Here is a 20,992-nt window from a genome sequence, read left to right as displayed (position 1 = left end):
AGAAAAAAAAGGTTTGCAGGCAGGAAGAAGAAAGGGGTTTAAGCTGAAGTTGATTTCATGTGGAGCAATACATTTATTTTCAGACCAAGGTAAAACACAAGATCTTCAATGTCTGTTCAGTGTCTGAAACTGAGAATGTGAGGATGTTTACTAGGGAAAAATAAATAAAAAAGGAAAGGTAGTAATTTGTTTTAAATTATAAAAATTGTTTCATATAAATAAATTTGAACACATAAACTCATCGAACGGACAAGATAATTAAAGAAAATATTATTTTTTAATGTCCTGAGTTCAAATAAATATGTCTACATAATGTATATTTCATATTATTAAAAAATAAATAAAATTGAATACATTATATTTCAATGTCAATGAAATTAAATTATTAAATGTGGAAATAATCATAAATCCGGTGACTAAGTTTATAATTTTAAAAATAATTAAAACCTTTTTGTAATAAATAGAGGATTAATTGTGGGTGTTTGGAATGTTAGTTGGGGGCGAGAGTAGATGTGGTTGGGTTGGGCAGCTGTTTCCTAAACTTTCAAACCGAACTTCTACGTCGTCACTGACTGGTAGTTGTGTTTTCTGCTCTGCTTCACACGTGTCAATGTTAAACTCACGTAAGTAAATAATAAATAAGGTAAACGTTTAATATCTAAACTATTAATTTTGTTATGTTTCGATACTTAAACTTCTTTTTTTTTCTTTCAAAACTATACTTGTTGTTTAATTTAAGTTTGAATTTTATATCCCGTTATTAAAAAATTAACAAAACTACTAACGTAATAATTTTTATTTTTTCAATGATGACATGACTTTATTTTATGAGGACACGTCAAATATCATCGTTAGTGAGATACTAAAATGAAATTTAAACTAAAAGTTATGTATGAATTTTTTAAAAGAAATTAAATACTAAAATAAAATAAAAATAATAATTTAACTACCATATATAGTTAGCCTAATATAATAAAAATGCAAACTCATTTTCCTTTTACCCTTACTTTTAACTATTTTTTTAGGTAGATTTACGTTTGGTCCACGGCATGCCGTTGTAACTCATATTTGTATCGTTAAGCTAAATTATTTTAACTTATATTATCAAGGTGATTTAATAGGATAAGGTATCATCTTTTATGATAAAATTCAAATTATGATGTTGATATAAATAAGATAAATTAAATTAAAAGAAATATTTTTATAATAGATATTTACGATATTTAGTATAAATTAATAAATTTTATTAAATAATTTCAATAGTTAAAAGGAGTCTTATTCTCATAAGAGATTTTAAGCTTGACCAATTACGTTTGTAAAATGTGGGTTGTCAATGACTAAAAAAAATTTATGAGCAAATCTAATATTAATAATTATAACGATTAAAAATTGGTATATTTTTTGATAGATTTTTAATTGAACCGAATGAAATAGTTTTAAATATGATACTACTCCCACTTCAATTTTCACATCGTTCTTACCGTATAACTTCAATGTGAAAAAAGTAAACATATAAAAATAATAGTAAACGACTTTTGGTGTGCAGAGTTAAGACCAGGGTCATAAGTTCGTTGAAATCGAAGCATACAATCTGCTAACTAATGTCATAAATGTTTGGGTAAGAAAAATTAAAGAGCATTCAATTTCACTACATCCTTTTTAGGTGATTTAATTATTCCTTGGGTAAACTATACAAAATAGTCTTATATTTTTTATTCGTCCGATTTTAATCATTGATTTTAAAAAAGTGATTTCGATCTCTTACGTTATCAATTCATTCAATTTTAATTCCTCAACCGTTAACTCTCATTAGCTCATTAAATAAAATCTGAGTTGAAAATAAAAAAACAAAAAATATATATACATAGCTTTTTCTGAAAAAAACTTATACACTAGAAGATGCAAAAGATAAAAACATATACACTAGAAGATGAAGAAGTCACGTAACTTTTTTTAATTGATAACTCAAATTTCTATTAAGAGTTAATTATTAAGAGACTAAAATCGAACAGACCGATAAAATCATTTTTTTAAATCAATGATCAAAAGCAAACGGACCAAAGACATAAGGAACCATCTATATAATTTTGCCTTATTTCTTTTATACAACTTGTAGAAACAAATTTTTGGAAAGAATAAAAGTTTATGCAAATGGATACATTATTCTTATTATTATTTTACTTGGAACAATCAAATAATAGATGAAAGCACATGGACTTCCTAAAGCACATTTGATAGATTTATTTAAATAAATATAAAAGAATATGATATATATATATATATATATTAAGTTTTTTTATAGGACATTTCAAATGAAATAATTTAAAATTTTAAAAAGGACGAAAAAATTTTGTGGAACGAAGAGAGTAACGATCAACATACCAATGAAATCCAAACCTGATTTCAACCAAACGAGGAATGAGAAAGTTGAGTCTTCAAGCGCATTCCTACCAAAGAGACCATAGTAAACGCAATTCCATTCCAATCATGGTTTCAGAAACAATTGAAATATGGAGTTAGGAATAATTAACAACAAATCAAGAGATTCAAGACCTGAGTAGTTAAAGATTTGGTAGCTTCAAGACCTGAGTAGTTATCATTCCAAAACTTAACCCATTCTCCATAATAGCACCAATTTTACGCCAAGCATTACCATCTCTGGGTTTGGATAATATGTAAGGATCCTACTCCTACCCCAAAATTTGTCTTTCTATCGGAGGAGTCTCTAAGTCCAGCAATTGGAGCTTGGTTTTCATAACTACCTGCTCTAAGAAAATCAATGATGATTTAGACGAAATGAAGGTTGAATTTGACAAGAGGACGAGAAAATAAGTTCAGGGGCATGTTTCAACTCAAGCTGCCATTAATGACTGATGACTGGTGGTTGGTGAGCGACGAACAGGGAAACTGATGGTTGCACGATGCTGGGCAACCTTTAGAATTCTGGGTTAAGATTAACATGAATAACAAGAGAATGAGCGGGGAGAGAAAAGAAATGGAGGGGGGGGAAATTAAGGAAAATAAAATCACAAGTTGATAACTTTAACTTTTAAAAATTGGATATGTCAAATTGACAATCAGAGTAACCTCAAGCATACTTGCCACAATTTCAGCTTGCTAATCATAAGAGATCCAAGGGTCAAAAGATAAACAATGAAGTTGTACTTGTATCACAACTATAGTTTGCAGCAAGAAAATATAGTTTCCCACAATGATTTTACCATTGTGGAAGTATTATTTCTGAAAGCTGTTCTTGGATATGAAAATCTCTCACAAAACCTTCCCTTTGTATCTCTCTGAAATTACGATACAACATATTCTCCATTGTCAACAAATATATAATAGTCCAAATAAGGAAAAGTTTTCAAAGTATTTATTTGCAAAAAGATGCAAGTTTCTTTCTCTTGTGAATGCAAAATTGATAAGCATGCTACTCCAGCATGCAAAGAATAAGAGACTCACCTATAAAACTACAGTAGTCTGTAATACCTTATGCTGCAACAGACTGCCTTTCATCAAAATCATCAAGGTTGAGAGCCTCCAACAACTTTGGCCACGATTCAGGGATGCCTCCTGGTAAATCGAATTCCATCAACTTTCCTTGATTGCGGTAGTAGTCCTCCAAAGGCTGACTCTGTGAGCAAAATTGGACACCAACAAATGGTTATTGGTGAAAGAAGAAAGTATATTAGCAGTAAAGAGAATCTGAACATACAAACTTCCATTTTGTATGGGCACCGTATGAGCATCTAGATTCCCACCCTATCCCAAAAGGTAAAAACAACAACTATCCTGCTGAGAAGGTGCGTTACACATAAAGAACACAAATTTCCCATTTCATAGGAGAACAAGAAAATCATTCTAAGTTCTAGCTATATCATTTGGCATGTAGATTTCAAGAAACTTTTCATGTTTGAGTAACATTTACATGAAGCAAGATTAGAGAACAAACTGATACCTTTTCATTGTATATCCAGAGTCTCTGTTTCACCACTTTTTCTGTATCATCCGATCTAGTTACAAGCTTTGACATACAATTTGATGGAGGAAGAAGAGGAGCCATACTAATTCCGGGGCAGCCGGTCTGACCCTTCACATTTATTGAAGCCACATTGACCACAAATTCTTCTACCAAGACATTTCTCAATCAAGACACTCTCCGGAAGCCTCAAATTCACCACTAAATCAATGTCCGTTACTCCTTCCAATATTTCCTAAAAAAAACTATTAAGCCAACGACATAGAGCAGAAATAGAAATCTGGACAAACAAATAGAATTAGATTCTTACTGCTTGATTTATGGTTCGAGGAAAGCCATCAAGAATAAATCCCGATTCACTAGCCTCCCCAGCTTGAAGTATTTTTGATAATAAACTTATTATAATTTCATCAGAAACCAATTTCCCTTGGTTCACAATCTCCGTTAGCTGTAGCCAAGCGATGAAGTAACAATATCATCAGAAAATATAGGCTATAGCAAACTCTTAAAACTCACCAATTAATTTCATAAACTCGTAATAGTGTTAACGGATCTCAGCGGGAAAATTTACATAAACAACGGATTTTAAACAGATATAAAAGTTTTATCAGCGAAAAAAGTACGAACTTGTTTAGCTATGGGTCCAGAGGAGGCGAGTTCTTCACGGACGAGATCGCCAGTGGAGATGTGAGGGATGCCGAGGAGAGTCGAGAGGCGGTTGGCGTAGGTTCCTTTACCGACGCCTGGAGATCCGAGAAACACCCACTGCACGTTCCTCTCGCTCGGATCTCGGCGCGTGATCTTGTAGTTACCGAAGAGAGAGGGCGCGTGTGGATTAGATTCGGCAGCGACGGCCGAAGCATAATATAAGCATCTCATTGCGTGAGAGATAGCCGAGGGTTTCAAAAAGCGAGTTATAGCCGCCATCGAATGGGATAGAATATGGTTTGCTGAGCTGAGTTTTAGAGTACTGTTTTTTTTTTGGGTCCTCGAAACCCTAATTTTCCAATTTATGTGGATCTCTCTCTTTTTTCTAGTTTTGACCTTTGAGAGAGAATCGGGTCGCACTTTTGCTGCCGTGGAATGGTGCAAGGTAATAATCACGTACACCTGTTTTTTAGTATGAATAGCTAATAACTTGCCACGTGTGAGTACCGTTTCCCATTAAACATCCAACGGTTACAGTTGAAGCGCACTTCTACTTCTCCCTGTTTAAGTTCATCGAATTTGACGAATTTGTGAAGACCATTATTTAAGAAGTTGAGAAATGACATTAACATGTGATTTTTATCAATATAATTTTTAAACCCAATAAAATAAGAAATAAAATGAAATAAACATATACATAAAATATATCAGTATATATAATTATTTTTAAAAATTATTTAATATTGAATTATACTAATAATTGAATCATATGCTTATGTTTGTGTACAATACATATAAATATAATGAAACATCTCAAATAAAAAATTATATTTAAAAGATTATATCAACAATTATTATAGGTAAATAATAAAATATATTATTTTGCGTTTGAATCTCAAACGTTTTTATTTTTCCTAATGACATATTCTTAATTGGAATTGAAATTATTATTAATTATATAATTTTTTAATTAAATATTATAATATTTTAAATTAAAATAACATCTCAAATTAACTTTAGATTTCCTGGTCACTCAATAAAACTGCCGATAATTAATTGGTTATTGTAATATTTTGTTTTTGGGTGTGTAAGCTGAATTTATGCCTAGGTAATCGAGAATTAAATAATAATTTAGAAGATGATTGAAAGAAAAGGAAATTCCAAAATATAATGGTTAATATAAAATTAAAAAATTGATAAAAATCAATTATAATCTAAAATATTATTAAGAGGGTAGTATTTTAGGTTGGACAAGATGCAACAAAATATATTACTTTTTTCATAATATTTTGGTTATAATCCCTAAACTCTCTCTTTTTATTGTAATAAAATATTAAAATTTTACCCAACTCTTTAAGTTAACATAGTAACATTTTATGTTAAAATCGTTTTAAATGATGTTTAAATTAGGTCGTCTTAAATCGTCTTAACTGGATTGAGAGGACCATCTTTGCTTATGCAATACTCGACCTGGATTAGTCGATTAGTAGATCGAATACCGATGGTTATACAAAAAAGGGTAAACTACGCATTTAGTACACAAACTCTCAGTTTTGATCCTTTTAGTACCTAAACTTTTAATTTTTTTCAAAATCACACCTAAAATTTACTTTTTATTTCATTTTAGTATCCTGCCATTCGGTTTTGAAAAAAAATGAAAATCTAGGTACCAAAACACATTTAGTGCCTAAATCATACTTAAGTTTAAAAAAAATAAAAATTTAGGTACTAAAACGAATCAAAACTGATATTTTAGGTACCAAACGCCTTAAGTTTTTAACAATGTGATACTAAAATAAAATAAAAACTAATATTTAAGTATGATTTTGAAAAAATTAAAAGTTTAAGTACTAAATTGAATCAAAACTGATAGTTTAGATACTAAATAAAAAAAAAGTAAAGAGCGATAAAATGAGAATTAGGCTTAAGTGTTTAACCTATACGATGAAACGGCGCCGTCTGGGGAAACGCTCAGTCTGTGCTCTGAACTCAACTACATATGCCTACGGTCACACTCAGCAAGCCCTAACCCTTGCATTTCGTCATTTCCCAGTTTCCCGCCTTTTACGTGAGATCTTCCCTCCACAGACCATCTCCATGGCCGACAAGAAGAAGCGCCGCCGTGCCGACTCAGACTCCGAGTCAGCATCTCAGCCTTTCAAGAACCTACTAAAATCCGATGACCAAATCCTCCAGATTCTCAAATCCTTCACCACCTGTTTCTCCTCCTCTTCCACTTCTAAACCCTTAACCCTAGCCGACCTCGCCCTCTCCACCACCTGCCGGGAAGTATCCGACCTCTCGCTATCCTCCGTCCAATCCGCCATCGAATCCCTCGTTCTCCAGCTCGCCCACCAAATCCTCTCCGGCCAAGGCTTCTCCTTCACCGTCCCGTCTCGCTCTTCCTCAAACCAACTCTACGTTCCCGAACTTGACCGCATCGTCTTGAGAGACAAATCCACCGTTCGCCCTTTCTCCCACATCTCCTCTGTAAGGAAAACCACAATTACCTCCAAAATCCTTTCTTTAGTCCACCAACTCTGTCTCAAAAACATTCATGTCACCAAGCGTGACCTTTTTTACACCGACGTTAAACTATTCCAAGATCAGATTCAATCCGACGCTGTTTTGGATGATGTTTCATGTATGCTCGGCTGCACTCGATCCAGCCTAAACGTAATCGCTGCGGAAAAAGGAGTGGTCGTTGGGAGGCTTATTTTTAGCGACAATGGAGATATGATTGATTGTACTAAAATGGGAATGGGGGGAAAAGCAATTCCGCCTAACATTGATCGAGTTGGAGATATGCAAAGCGATGCATTATTTATTCTGTTGGTAGAAAAAGATGCAGCTTATATTAGATTAGCTGAAGATAGGTTTTATAATCGGTTTCCTTGTATAATTGTGACTGCAAAAGGGCAGCCAGATGTGGCAACGAGGTTGTTTTTGAGGAAAATGAAGACGGAGTTGAAGCTTCCGGTGTTGGCATTGGTTGATAGTGATCCTTATGGATTAAAAATTTTGTCTGTATACGGTTGTGGATCGAAGAACATGTCTTATGACAGTGCGAATTTGACTACCCCAGATATCAAGTGGTTGGGGATTAGGCCAAGTGATTTGGATAAGTATAAGATACCAGAACAATGTAGGTTGCCAATGACAGAACAGGATATTAAGACGGGGAAAGATTTACTGGAGGAAGATTTTGTGAAGAAGAACCCTGGGTGGGTTGAGGAGTTGAATTTGATGGTGAAGACTAGGCAGAAGGCTGAGATTCAGGCATTGAGTTCATTCGGGTTTCAATATTTGTCTGAGGTTTACTTGCCATTGAAGTTGCAGCAGCAGGACTGGCTTTGAGTGGGAGTGGTAAGAACCAAGCATTGTGCAATTTGTTGTTTTAACAATTATGTATGGGAACTTGGAAATTTGTTCAATGTTTATTTTCTTAATGATAGCAATCTTTGGATTTCATATACTTTCAGTTATTCATTTACTTGTATGGATTAGTAGCATTCACAACTTCCATATGCAGGAAATTGTGAAAGGAAACAATCTGTAAGAAATTATATACATTTGAAAAGGCTTGCTTGATCACCTTGAATTTTAGGGTTAGGACTATAGGTTACAACTGCAGGTAGCATCAATATCCCGCTTGATACAACTTGTGTTTCTCAGTTATCTTTCTGGAGACATCAGCTGCTCATATTATAGAAAATGCTTAGTATAGGAAGAAAAATATTAATATACAACCAAATTGATAGACTAGAAATAGAGTAGTCCATAGAGACAAATAAAATAACCTCATTTTATTTCATAAAATTTTGAGTTAAATTCGGTCATACAACATCTATACGGTTGACCTCATCTTCAATCTTACAATACTTGTACAGTGACTCTCTTGTTCTCTTTTAGATCTATTTAAAAAATTATTGTAGAAAAAATAATGCACAAAATTGAGGTTAATACATAAACACTCACGTAATAAAATCTGCCCTTCTCTGGAGCCAACGATTCAATGATTTCCTTGTAACTTTTAACCTTTGCAGAATCACAGGTCTCCTGGTAGAAGATAAGGGCTTTTCTGATAAACTGTTATTTTCAGCTGCTTCTAATAAAACCGTATTTGCATCAATAGGAGCCTGCAAATCTACCCATCTGTCCTTTTTAACTCGAGGTTCAACCGGTAGTACCTCAAGCCCCAATTCGTCCTGCAGAAGTTTCATTACTGCATCTTTCACCCCGGATATTATTACATTGGCTGCTTCCTCATACCTTTCACCGACTCCTAGGATTATCAACATATCATCTTTTACTGAATGCCCTGCAATAGAATTTAGTGAGAATCATCAAAATGTGACACTTTGATAATCAGACTATTTAATTGTGGATTTAGCTTTACGTGTCAGATGCATGCATGTGTAGTATTAATCTGCTTGATAGAAAAGGTATAAAATGTTTGAAATGGTTAAAGCAAGCTAGTGAAGATATTTTCTACCTTGGATGTAGTTCTCTTTGATCATTCGCAAAACAGCAAGAACAACTATCCGAGCTTCAACCTGTCAGTAGCCATTACACAGATTCTCATGAGAGATCTAACTAGGTCTCAGGAAAGTACAAATCATGAAAAGATCAAATTCAAGGTTCAAGGCCTCTAATTTAAGATGACTATTGGTTCAATCAAACAGACATTTATATAGAAAATGTATAATGATATCTTTGGTTTTCATTATGCCTTACGAACCTTTTCAAAGAGGCACTTCTAAAATTTGCAATGTGGTAGTCATATAATTATTCTGTCAATCTAGTACATCAACTTGATATTTCTAAATGAAAATGATGATATAAAGATCAACCAATTACTTAGTGATGCGTGGCATACTAAAAATCATCGAGTTACACACTTGAAATCTACTTGTAACATCATGAAGAAAGGCATGATAAAAAACCCCAAAAGAACTTTCTTCTTAGTTTATTCCCCTTTGGTCTTTAGTTGTTTGTTTGCTGGAGGATTCGATTAAGAAAGAAAATTGGGTGATGGGAGATTGGGAATGAACAGTCACTATGGATGTTTTATAGCACAAAGAGAAAGTAAGGTGGAAAACATTTGGAGGAGATGGTTTCTAATAACTTCTAATCTATTTCTGAATTTTTTGTTTTCCAAAAAAATCCACTTAGGTGCCATCTCATGGTCTTGTTTATTACATGTGGATGTCAAATGTGTAGCTCAAGATGATTTTCAGTAATGATTTGGAAAAATGTTGTCATGTCATTACATGATTTGTTGAATGTCATGTCATCATCTTATTAATCGGTACTAATCTTATCAACTCGATTCACACCCGAATGGATGATACAGATATCAAATTGCTCATTTTAAAAGTAAAAATACCACATTAAGAATTACTTGAATCATAGGGTCTAAATCTGATATTATCTCTACTGGAAACATTCACATCAATTATTCTTCATTTTGCAATAGCATTTAACAGTGATCAATCATACCTTTGTAAGTCTGCGAATGTCAATAGCCGGGCTTTCTGTTGTACTCATCTGCAGGTGCACTGCAATCTTTTCAAGCAGTAGACCGTGAGGTCTTTCCAGGTCAGTTCTTTTGCAGGCACTTAACCCTTCTTGTTTCTGGTTGTTTTCTTTTATTACACCTTCACACCATTCTTCAATGAGTTCCTTGAGATAAATGTCATTGGATTCGTACCTGCAATAGATACCACTTAGAGACTGAATCTTATCATGGTTTGCATAGCAACGACGAATGAATCTATGCCATAGCTTCATCAGAGGGTAACAGGTCCAATAAAGAAACTTTTATTTGATTGAATTAAGAAATAAATGAATTAAATATGCTTTTCTTTTGTTATACTTTTGAAAATTTTCAAGAACAAGCATCTTTTACCCAAGCCATAACCCAGACCTGTGTTGGTATTGCTCTTCATTTCTTTTGATAAACCCATGTCCAGAAACCTTATCTGACCTATATTTCAACATGGGTATGGAGATATGATCCTCAAAGATCCTCCAAATGCATGGAAAACTTAAAAAAATTGAAAACACATTTTTTGGACACTCACACCTAAATCCAAATTAACATTAGCCTAGACTGGCTTAAAAAACCATTATGAATCCCCAATATCATAAAAAAAAGTTTCAATGAAAATTGTTAAAATCCCACAACCTATTAGGTCCAGAAAATATGGCAAGCACCATTGAATGATGTTCTCTAAGAAACACAGGAGTTCTCAAGGCAATCTGCAATTTACCACCCACACATGCAGAAAAAGGAGTTGAGAGCAAATGCTAACATACCCTGCTTTTCGCATTTCCTGATACACAGCTAGGCACTGCTGTACTTCATGTAAGGAACCGTATTTGCTACGGGCTCTCAAAAGTGTATTATACGTTACCTTTAAAAACAAGCACAAGATTTATTAACTGGATGTACCTGAACCGTACTACATATAATCAATGCCAACTTCCATGTTTCTTTATCCAGCATCATATAAGAGATTTTAATGCTCAAAACATGAAAGAAGAATTGTAGCATTTTGATGACACTGCCCTTTAGTGTAATACAAGGTGAACTCATATGCTGACAGTTAGCAAGATGATTTAGTCATTCTTTCAATCTTTTTAATTTGTAAAAAATTGAACTGATTGGCGTCGTTACATATCACTTACCAAATTAGGTTGAACACGATATCTCTTCATTTCTTCAAATAATGAAAAAGCTAACTTCAACCTTTTCCCTTCCACACAAACCTAGGATACAAAAATAGCTTGAAATATCATCCAACAACAATCAATTTGAGATTGTGACAGAAAATAGCATTGGCATATCTAAGGTAGCAATCATAGAACAACCAAGTTTGCTGCATACGTGAGACAGCTTTGTACCTTCATTGCTGTTGTATATGCGACAACATCCGGTTTAATTCCAGTCATATGCATTGTTTTCAAGATCTGCACTGAAAAGAAAAAACCATCATCAGAGAAAGTATGTAGTTGTAAAGAACTTCTGCCAACAGAAAATACAGGACTAGCGTCAATGTTAGGAATCTGTGAACTAATATGCAGTAAGAAAGTTCTGACGTTAGAGAAACAACATAAATGGAAGAGGAAAATAAGATAAAATTCCTTCATGAAAGGATACCTAACCTAAACTGCACCTTCTACATTGCCTGAACCCCCACATATATTGAAGAGGAAAATAAGATAAAATTCCTTAATGAAAGGATACCTAACCTGAACTGCACCTTCTACATTGCCTGAACCCCCACATATATTGATCAAAGTCGTCCAGCTTACATGGTTTGGTGAAAGGCCAAGAGACTTCATCTCATCCATTATCGCTTTTGCACGATAGTAGTCAGTACAACATGCCTTCATTAAAATATTATATGTTGCTGTCGTAGGTTTGAAAGAAAACTTTTTCAAAAAACTATGATGATGTGAATTAGTTATGTGGTTTGACACAGTAGAAACTGAAGTTCCATTGTTTACTTGCTTTAACGTACTATCTATATTGCCCTCCTGGCCTCCCATCCAGGAGCGGAAAAGGCGAAAAGCCCGGTCATACTGGCTAGCCTCGACACAGGCATGTAGAAGAACGTTGCAACATTGTGAATTAGGTTCACATCTAGAGAGAATCATCTCTTCAAATAATTGAAATGCCTGTACAACTAGACCTGCATTGGCACATGAGTTGATCAATGATGACCATGTAACTGTGTTAGGGGTAACCCCAGCTGATATCATATCTTCTTTAATTTTCAGTGCCTTTTGCCATAACCTTGCATCTGCAAAGACCTAATGCATACATTATCAAGAGAAGAATAGACCATAAAAGGTTCATTGAACAGGTTATAGAAATTGAAATTGTTTCTGGGAAAGTACAGCAAGCCATGTTGCATCGACTTTGTTTTTCTATAAGTATCCATGTCCAACACATTTTCGGACATGGGTAGGGGGATATGATCTTCCAAATCATCAAAAAACTTATAAAAAATTGAAATACCCATGTGGAAAAATATCCATATACGACACTCACTTGAGTTTGAGTAATGTAGGCATGAAGAAGTACCTTAACGATCGTGCAATAAGTAAAGGCATCCAACTTCAACACTCCTGTTGACTCTAGATGCTTCACTTCATTGTAAATATCTTGCGCCAAATCAACTCTGTGAGCCAGGCAGCATGCCTTTAAAAGGATGTTATAACATGCCGTATCTGCTGCGATACCAAGATTCTGAGCAAGGAACACAAACTAATATCTTATCTTTGCAAATATAGATGATGCAGCATAAATTTTCATCTGCTGTAGTACTATGGAATATTTAAATGGGGAAAGTTTATCTCCATCACAAGTATTCATACTAGATTATCAAATCTACAACACTTAGACATGTATCAACACTTCCCATTAATATTTATATTTGTATTGTATCTTTTGCAAAATATATGCCACAATATGTGTTTGAGTCACACATCAGAATTTCGAGCAAACAGTTGGTCAATTACATAGAAATTAGATATCTCAAAATACCCAATTTGAGAGCTAGTTTAGAATGCTTGGTACTATGCATGAAAAATAGATTTAATAAAATGAATAATAGATAGATTAACCATAGAAGAAAAGAGAAGGAGATGGGCATACTTGCATGTCCTTGTAAACATCTAATGTGTATCCCAGATCATGAGCATTGACATTCATGAGACTGTTGAATACATATATATTGGGAGAGACCCTTTGATTGACTAAGTCCTCCTGAAATAATACTCATTTAAAAAGTAAGCCAAAACTCATCAGAAGATCAAACTAGAAATTTGACAAAACAAGGGATGATTTTGCATGGAAAGCATTGAATTCTGAGTACATGATTATCAAACTGTCCATGCTGCATACATATTGAATAATGCCAGTTACAATTATAGTACAAACAAATGGACACTTGGAAGAAAATTTCATACAGTTTCTGAATGCAGACGAGTAAATACCTGGTAGATATTTCTAGATTTCATGTAATCACCACAGAGACCACAAGTGTCGATTATAGCACGGTATAGATACATATTAGGACCACTCATGTTCTTGGACAATTCATATGCTGTCAATGCAGATGCCAAATCCCTCCTCTTTCCAAATTCACATATAATGCTACAGAACATTATACGTGCATGTGGCAGTAGGCAAGCATACCTTCAATGCAAATATTCTAAGGATTAGCAGAGTTGATTTCTGAAATCATTGAAGCTACACTTGACTAATGTTTTACTAGCTTTGATAAAGTTGAGAAATACAGGGAACAAACATAAAGGAAGCAAAAACTAGTACCTTATTGCCAGATTTGGGTTTCTCTTATCAACACAGATTTTTACAATGTGTGATGGATTCACTAATTCCTTGATTGTGAATTGAAAACCTAAATTGAGAAAACATCTGTCAAGCAATGCAAAGAACCTGTAAAACACAGAGTAACTATATGGACATTGGACAATACACCCAAAGATTATTAAAAAAAAAATATATTTCTATTAAGTGGTTTAGCCACTGAGAATATAATTAAGTTGTTCGAGCAGCTGCGTCTGCCAGGGTGTGTTTTCATTGTCAATTGATTAAGAAAATTATACGTAGATGCTATTTTGTGGTCACTCCAACTAATAAAAAAATTCTAATTATGTAGCAAATTGCATAGCAACATACTCTATTTCTTCATGCATCTGTGTTAAAATCCGTATTGATGCAATACGATATGGGTACAGAATATGGCACTCCTAAGAAACTCCAAATGCACTCAGAATATTATAGCAAGGTGCAAAATTGTTTATGATAAGAACAATTATCATAAAATCAGTGCTTTATATAATCTTGTTTAATTCTAAGGAATTATGATTTTCTTTTGGCCATGAACGAGAATAAAGCTGCAAATCCACAATGCTTGGTTAAAGGTTACCTCTTAGAGCCTCCAACAAATCAACAGCTTCCTCCACTTCACCAGAACCCAAAATCCTTTGAAATTCCCTTTTCAAAGAATCCAAACCAATGCCATTAACTAATTTCAGAGGAGCAACCCCAAGCTTCTCAACTTTCTTAAACACTTCAACGACGTTTTTAACTTTCCCTTCTCGAACACTCAAAGCAACCCCTTTAGAAACAATCTCAACACTCAACATAGAAGCAAAACGCAAAGCATTAACACCTGAAGCAACGACCATATCCGCCGTCATTGCAAAGTCCTCGAGACGGCCATCCTCCGCCAGCTTCGAGGCAAGGTCCGCGTAGTACTTGAGCGGGAAGTCGCGGCGGGAAGAGGGGTTCCATCGGACGGTGGAGGAGAGGGGAGGGTAAGGGTGTTGATGAGAATGGGAGGTGGGGACTGAAGAAGAGATGGGTTGAGGTTGATTTTCGGAAGGAGAAAGCTTGTGGAAAGACGAGTTGATTTTGTTAGGTGAAGAGTGGTGGCGGTGGCGGAGATTGGGCGGTGGCGGAGAGTTGGGAATGGAGGAACTGCCAAGGATGACGACGAAATCTTTCATTATTTGGCTAAGGAAGTGAGGCTTCAGTTGTGGTGGGTTCAGATTGTTTGTTGTTCTGCCATGGATATTTTTCTTTGGGTTGTGGATTGAATTTGAAAGGCAGGTATCTTTAATCGTTGCTGAACGTTTATGAGCCAATTGTTTTGTGTTTTTCCCGGAATTAATTTCGTATATGAAAATATCACCGGAATAAAAATTAAAGGGTAAATGACACGAGTGGTCCCTATTTTTTTAACTCCGTCTTATGTTGGTTATCTATTTTAAAAAATTGTGTTTTGGTTATTTTTGTTTTCTATCTGACAGAGCCATTAATTCCTCTTAATTTCATAACATGACACATTAGTAAAAAATATTAATTTTTATTGAACTTGAAACTTAGATAGAGCATTAATCTAATATTTAAATTTTAGATAAAATATTAAATTCAACCATTAATCCAAGTTTTCATTACTCATTGTGGCTCATCATTATTACACCATCATCTTTGACCATCGTCCACGATTATTAAATCTTAAAAATTTTAATTCATTTATTTTTGTCTCTTAAAAGCTTTATTTTAGGGATATTAGAGAGAATCAAACCTTAACCCTCTTAAAAAGAGATCAAACAATGAGTAAACATATTAATTTTGATAATTTAACCAAAGTTATATTTTAAGTAATTATCAACCCCATTTACTATATCATTTTATTTACAATTAATTTTTTTTAAAAATATTTGGACGGGCTGTCCATAAAGTAAGGTATGTACGGAGTGTAGTCTTATTTATATTCGGCTCATTGGCCCATTTCCTAATAAAACATAGTATAAATAAACCATACACCTCCAAACCCTAGCACCCCTCTCTTTTCTCCATTCCCTTCACCCACCCTTTCGACCCCAAACCCTGAAAAATGGCCGCCGCCGCGCGCCCTCTTGTCTCCGTCCAGACCATAGAGTCCGACATGGCTACTGACGCCACCCCAACCGTTCCTCTCGCCGATGTCATGAAAGCCTCAATCCGTCCCGACATCGTCACCTTCGTCCACGACAACATCTCCAAAAACAGCCGTCAACCCTATGCCGTCTCCAAGCGCGCCGGTCACCAGACCTCAGCTGAATCCTGGGGTACCGGTCGTGCCGTCTCGCGTATTCCTCGTGTTCCTGGAGGTGGTACTCACCGTGCAGGCCAAGGTGCTTTCGGAAACATGTGTCGTGGCGGGCGCATGTTTGCTCCTACCAAGATCTGGCGCCGCTGGCACCGGAAAATCAATGTTAACCAGAAGCGTTATGCTGTTGCCTCCGCCATCGCCGCTACTGCCATCCCTTCCCTCGTCATGGCACGAGGCCACCGCATTGAGGCTGTCCCGGAGATGCCCCTGGTCATTTCTGATGCCGTCGAGAGCGTAGAGAAAACATCAGGTGCAATTAAGGTTTTGAAACAGATCGGAGCATATCCTGATGTGGAAAAGGCTAAGGACAGCCAAGGAATCCGACCCGGAAAAGGGAAAATGAGGAACCGGAGGTACATTTCCCGTAAAGGTCCTTTGATTGTTTACGGAACCGAGGGAGCTAAGCTCGTTAAGGCCTTCCGTAACATTCCTGGAGTTGAAGTTGCCAATGTCGAGAGGCTTAATCTGTTGAAGCTGGCACCTGGTGGACACCTTGGAAGGTTCGTTATTTGGACTAAATCGGCTTACGAGAAGCTTGACTCGATTTACGGGTCATTCGATAAGTCTTCAGAGAAGAAGAAAGGCTATGTGCTGCCCCGGTCTAAGATGGTGAATGCTGATCTGGGTAGGATCATTAATTCTGATGAGGTTCAGTCGGTTGTGAAGCCAATTAAGAAGGAGATCAAGAGGGCACCTATGAAGAAGAACCCACTTAAGAACTTGAATGCTATGCTGAAGTTGAACCCATATGCCAAGACCGCCAAGAGGATGTCTCTTTTAGCGGAGGCACAACGTGTTAAGGCCAAAAAGGAGAAGCTTGACAAGAAGAGGAAACCCATTACTAAGGTATATAATGTTCGTTTTGGTTTTTGTTTTGCTGTTTCCTTAACGATGATAATTGCAATTCTCTGTGGCTTAGAATTATTGTGTTATAGAAAATTTGAATGGAATTGTACATGTTTTTTACTTAATTTTTTATGACAAATTTTACTTAATGTTTAATGCATTTGTATGTTTTGCTTCTTAAATTTTATGTTTTTTTTTCTTATTACTGCTTCATAGTTTGATTAATCTGCGGTATAAGTAGTTGTGCTTATGAGATTAGTCTTTTATGAATGTAGTGCTTGTAGAAATTAGGAGTAAGTGTACTAAATTATAAACATGAAGGTAACACAACTCAAGAACATGTATAATGAAGCCAAATGCAAGATATATAATTTCCTATTCTAATATGTTGCAGTTAATGTAGTGCTTGTAGAAATTAGGAGTAAGTGTACTAAATTATAAACATGAAGGTAACACAACTCAAGAACATGTATAATGAAGCCAAATGCAAGATATATAAGTTCCTATTCTAATATGTTGCAGTTTTCAGATAAATGTTGTAAATGTGTGAATTTTCAAATGGTATGTTGGTGTTTTTGACTCCATGTGTGTTTCAGGAGGAGGCAACGGCAATTAAAGCAGCAGGCAAAGCATGGTATCAGACTATGATATCCGACAGTGATTACACAGAGTTTGAGAACTTCTCGAAGTGGTTGGGTGTGTCTCAGTAATTTTATTTTTTTTGCTTTAGTAATATGAGAACTTGTCTGAACGTTTTTGCTGATGTTGTCTGGTTTAAGTTTTTGTGTGTGGGTGGAAGGCAGGAAAATTAGTGAAATATCATGCTATTATACTCTCCTCCTTCCCTGTGGCTAGTGGAATAGTTTTGATTATAGAACAGGAATTTAATTAGTTTATAATTCTCCTTGTTCTTGCTGGGTTCCTAAATAAGCTTTTGATTCCCATCCTCATTTTCTTTGTTGCTTTTACACTTGTGCATACCTATGGTTCAACCATATTCCTCCCTTTCCAATCCCAATAGATTGAGACTCATTATGTTTCCTAATTAAGCTTTATTAATTTTTTTTAAACTTCCACCATAATTATTTCAAATAATTAAATCTTATAAAATATATATTCAGAAATTATTTAACCAGAGTTTTTAATTTTTTTTTACATTTTTATCGACAATAAATTTTAAATAATGCGTTCACTTTGATAAATGTTGATGAAAAACAGTCTTTAAGAGAATTTTTAATGCGACATACAAGTATAAAATAACATTTTTGTAGTGAATTGATATGTTCCTTAAATTCATGGAAATGTGAACACCAGAGGTGAGAAATTATTAACCCTTTAAAATTAGTATAAATTATTTTCCTTAAAATTTTAGATTTATTATGTTCAAAATTATAATATTAACCAAGTCCCTTGAAATATAAAAGAAAATTAAAATTGCAGTTACGTTTTGAACCCAATCCGATAATTTGGTGTAAGAGTTTAGGGATGAAATTGGAATTTAAAAATTTAGGTACCACTTTAAAATGAGGGTTATATTCTCAAGACATGTGATGTAATTAACTTTATCGGATAATAAGATCAATTCAACTCCTTAGTCTATTTGTATCGGATTAAATTGTGTTATATATGTTCATTTGTTAATAAAGATTGTTTTTATGAGTTAAATTGCTATTCTTTGACGTGATATTTGTGGAATGAATATCTATATCAGTCAAAGTTACAATTTTTAAAAATATATATTAAAAAAATCTATAAAAATCATAAAACCAAAAAAAATATAATTAGCAAAATCATTTGTTAATGAATCATAAAACATTAAACCAATACATCTCATTTAAACTCAACATTTTCATAAATCACTAAATTTATACCAGTACTGATGGAATGCAAACAATATCAGAGTAGCGATTAAGGTCTATTTGTTGAAGAAGATTTTGAAGAAATAAAACCTATTACTTGAAGCTGCAAAATTATAATAAGGGTAAAGTATAGTAATGGTCACTGAACATTTCTGAAGCTTGCATTTAGGTCCCCCAACATTTAAAACTTGCAATACAGTCCCCCAACATTTATTCCGTTTGCAATATGGTCCCCCAACTTAAACCACAGTTAGAAAATTAGGATAAATTATATAAATGGTCATTGAACTTTTCAGTCACTTGAATTTAGGTCCCCCAACTTTTAAAACTTGCAAAACAGTCATCAATTTCATTCTAAACCCCAATTTCCAAGTAATTCAATTTTATTCTAAACCCTAAATTCCAATACTTAAATTAAATTCAATTATGTCAATTTATTATTATTTAATTTTATCTTATTTCATGTGATACGTATTTTTTATATAATATATAGTATAATTCTTATCTGTTGAAGAAATTTTTTAATTAAAAAAAGTAGTTAGGATATAGAAGAGGTTGAAAATAATTCGAATTTTAAATTTATAAAATGTTATTTTGACGTATAAATAAAAGTGTAAACTACTCGGTTGACAACTTAACTATCTAGCCCTTTTTACTTTTGTCATCGTTTTTTAAATTTATCAATCATACCACATAATTATTTAATGTTTCACTAAGCCACTAGTCGTTACCAATTGATAAAATGATGATGTGGCAGTTAAAAGGAATTGGTATTATTATACATTCAGTCTTTATTATTTTAATCAATTTGGTCCTAATTAAAATTTAATAAATTAATCATTTAATTAGGATCTGACATGTGTTAGCACATGATCATGACACGTGTCATTGGTGACATGTTACCACCTAATTATTTATATATGCTATCAATTTGGTCCTAAATTAAATAAAATTTAATAAATTAATCATTAATCAGGATCTGACATGTGTTAACACATGATCATGATATGTGTTATTGGTGACACATGTCACCCTCCTAATTAGAAGAAATTAAGTTACAAAGAAGTAAATTTGGGTCTTGGGCAAACTCAAACCTGAGTCACGCAAATGAAAGATACAGAGTGGAGCCACTAAGCTAACACCATCGTTTGTGTTAAGAGATTACAATATACATATACTAATAGATCAATGCCAGAAAAAAAAAGAATATAATGTAAAATGGAAATAATGAGATTTGAACTTCGGCAAAAAATTTGAAAGCAATAAATGATGGGAAAATATTATATTTTTACAATAAAAAATATTATATTTGATAAATTGTTTGATAGATTTAATATATTTTTTAAATTTAGTTGATACAATATTTTAAAAGAATAAATTTAAGATTTATATTTTTAAACTAAATTTAATAATTATATTTTTCATATTTATAATTCATGATTATATATAATCTTAAGTTGAGTATTTCTAATATAATTAATAATTTTAATTTCTTATTAAAAATAAATTCAAAAAAATATAATGATTATAATTAATATATAATATATTTTTTATTTATACATCTAATATAAATATACATTTATAAAATATATTTTATTCGTTGTGTCTGTGCCTTGAACTCTTTCTTCAAGCCTATATTACCTTAAATTGAAGTATTTTTAGAATTTAATTGAAGTATTTTAGAATTTAGGGTTTAGAATAAAATTAAATTACTTTGGAAATTGGGGTTTAGAATGAAATTGATGACTGTTTTGCAAGTTTTAAAAGTTGGAGGACCTAAATTCAAGTGACTGAAAAGTTCAATGACCGTTTATATAATTTATCCTAATTTTCTAACTGTGGTTTAAGTTGGGGGACCATATTGCAAACGGAATAAATATTGGGGGACTGTATTGCAAGTTTTAAATGTTGGGGGACCTAAATGCAAGCTTCAGAAATGTTCAGTGACTATTACTATACTT

The 20,992-nt window shown here is 33.7% G+C and overlaps 3 protein-coding genes and 1 pseudogene across 4 annotated transcripts; 2 read left to right on the top strand and 2 right to left on the bottom strand.

The window, feature by feature from the left end:
• Positions 1 to 3,142: 3,142 nt before the first annotated feature.
• Positions 3,143 to 5,005, bottom strand: LOC120188142 (annotated as a pseudogene).
• A 1,636-nt stretch (positions 5,006 to 6,641) lies between these two features.
• On the top strand, positions 6,642 to 8,285 carry LOC120188141 (DNA topoisomerase 6 subunit A-like). The gene is made up of 2 exons (XM_039191653.1): positions 6,642 to 8,068; positions 8,104 to 8,285. The coding sequence occupies exon 1, from the start codon at positions 6,725 to 6,727 to the stop codon at positions 7,982 to 7,984; it is 1,260 nt and encodes a 419-aa protein (XP_039047584.1). The 5' UTR covers positions 6,642 to 6,724; the 3' UTR covers positions 7,985 to 8,068; positions 8,104 to 8,285.
• A 129-nt stretch (positions 8,286 to 8,414) lies between these two features.
• LOC120188139 (pentatricopeptide repeat-containing protein At5g02830, chloroplastic) lies at positions 8,415 to 15,258 on the bottom strand. The gene is made up of 12 exons (XM_039191652.1): positions 14,593 to 15,258; positions 13,974 to 14,061; positions 13,637 to 13,838; positions 13,296 to 13,406; positions 12,723 to 12,887; positions 11,885 to 12,448; positions 11,537 to 11,602; positions 11,321 to 11,401; positions 10,949 to 11,046; positions 10,130 to 10,340; positions 9,123 to 9,183; positions 8,415 to 8,948 (listed from the first exon to the last, which is right to left on the bottom strand). The coding sequence occupies exons 1-12, from the start codon at positions 15,173 to 15,175 to the stop codon at positions 8,602 to 8,604; spliced, it is 2,577 nt and encodes an 858-aa protein (XP_039047583.1). The 5' UTR covers positions 15,176 to 15,258; the 3' UTR covers positions 8,415 to 8,601.
• Positions 15,259 to 16,012: 754 nt separating this feature from the next.
• On the top strand, positions 16,013 to 20,941 carry LOC120188219 (60S ribosomal protein L4-like). 2 transcript variants are annotated; one of them, XM_039191720.1, is made up of 3 exons: positions 16,013 to 17,172; positions 17,769 to 17,916; positions 20,931 to 20,941. In XM_039191720.1, exons 1-2 carry the CDS (start codon positions 16,069 to 16,071, stop codon positions 17,880 to 17,882), a joined length of 1,218 nt encoding a protein of 405 aa, XP_039047651.1. In that variant the 5' UTR covers positions 16,013 to 16,068; the 3' UTR covers positions 17,883 to 17,916; positions 20,931 to 20,941. The 2 variants fall into 2 exon arrangements, with proteins under 2 accessions (XP_039047651.1, XP_039047649.1); XM_039191718.1 differs by lacking the exon at positions 20,931 to 20,941 and having other exon boundaries at positions 17,769 to 18,063.
• Positions 20,942 to 20,992: the final 51 nt, after the last annotated feature.

The sequence above is a fragment of the Hibiscus syriacus genome, unplaced genomic scaffold (genome assembly GCF_006381635.1).
Source record: "Hibiscus syriacus cultivar Baekdansim isolate YM2019G1 unplaced genomic scaffold, ASM638163v2 tig00116939_pilon, whole genome shotgun sequence".
In the NCBI taxonomy this organism is placed as follows: Eukaryota; Viridiplantae; Streptophyta; class Magnoliopsida; order Malvales; family Malvaceae; genus Hibiscus; species Hibiscus syriacus.
Note: the sequence above shows the minus strand (reverse complement) of the source record. Positions and strands in the feature narration are given on the sequence as shown.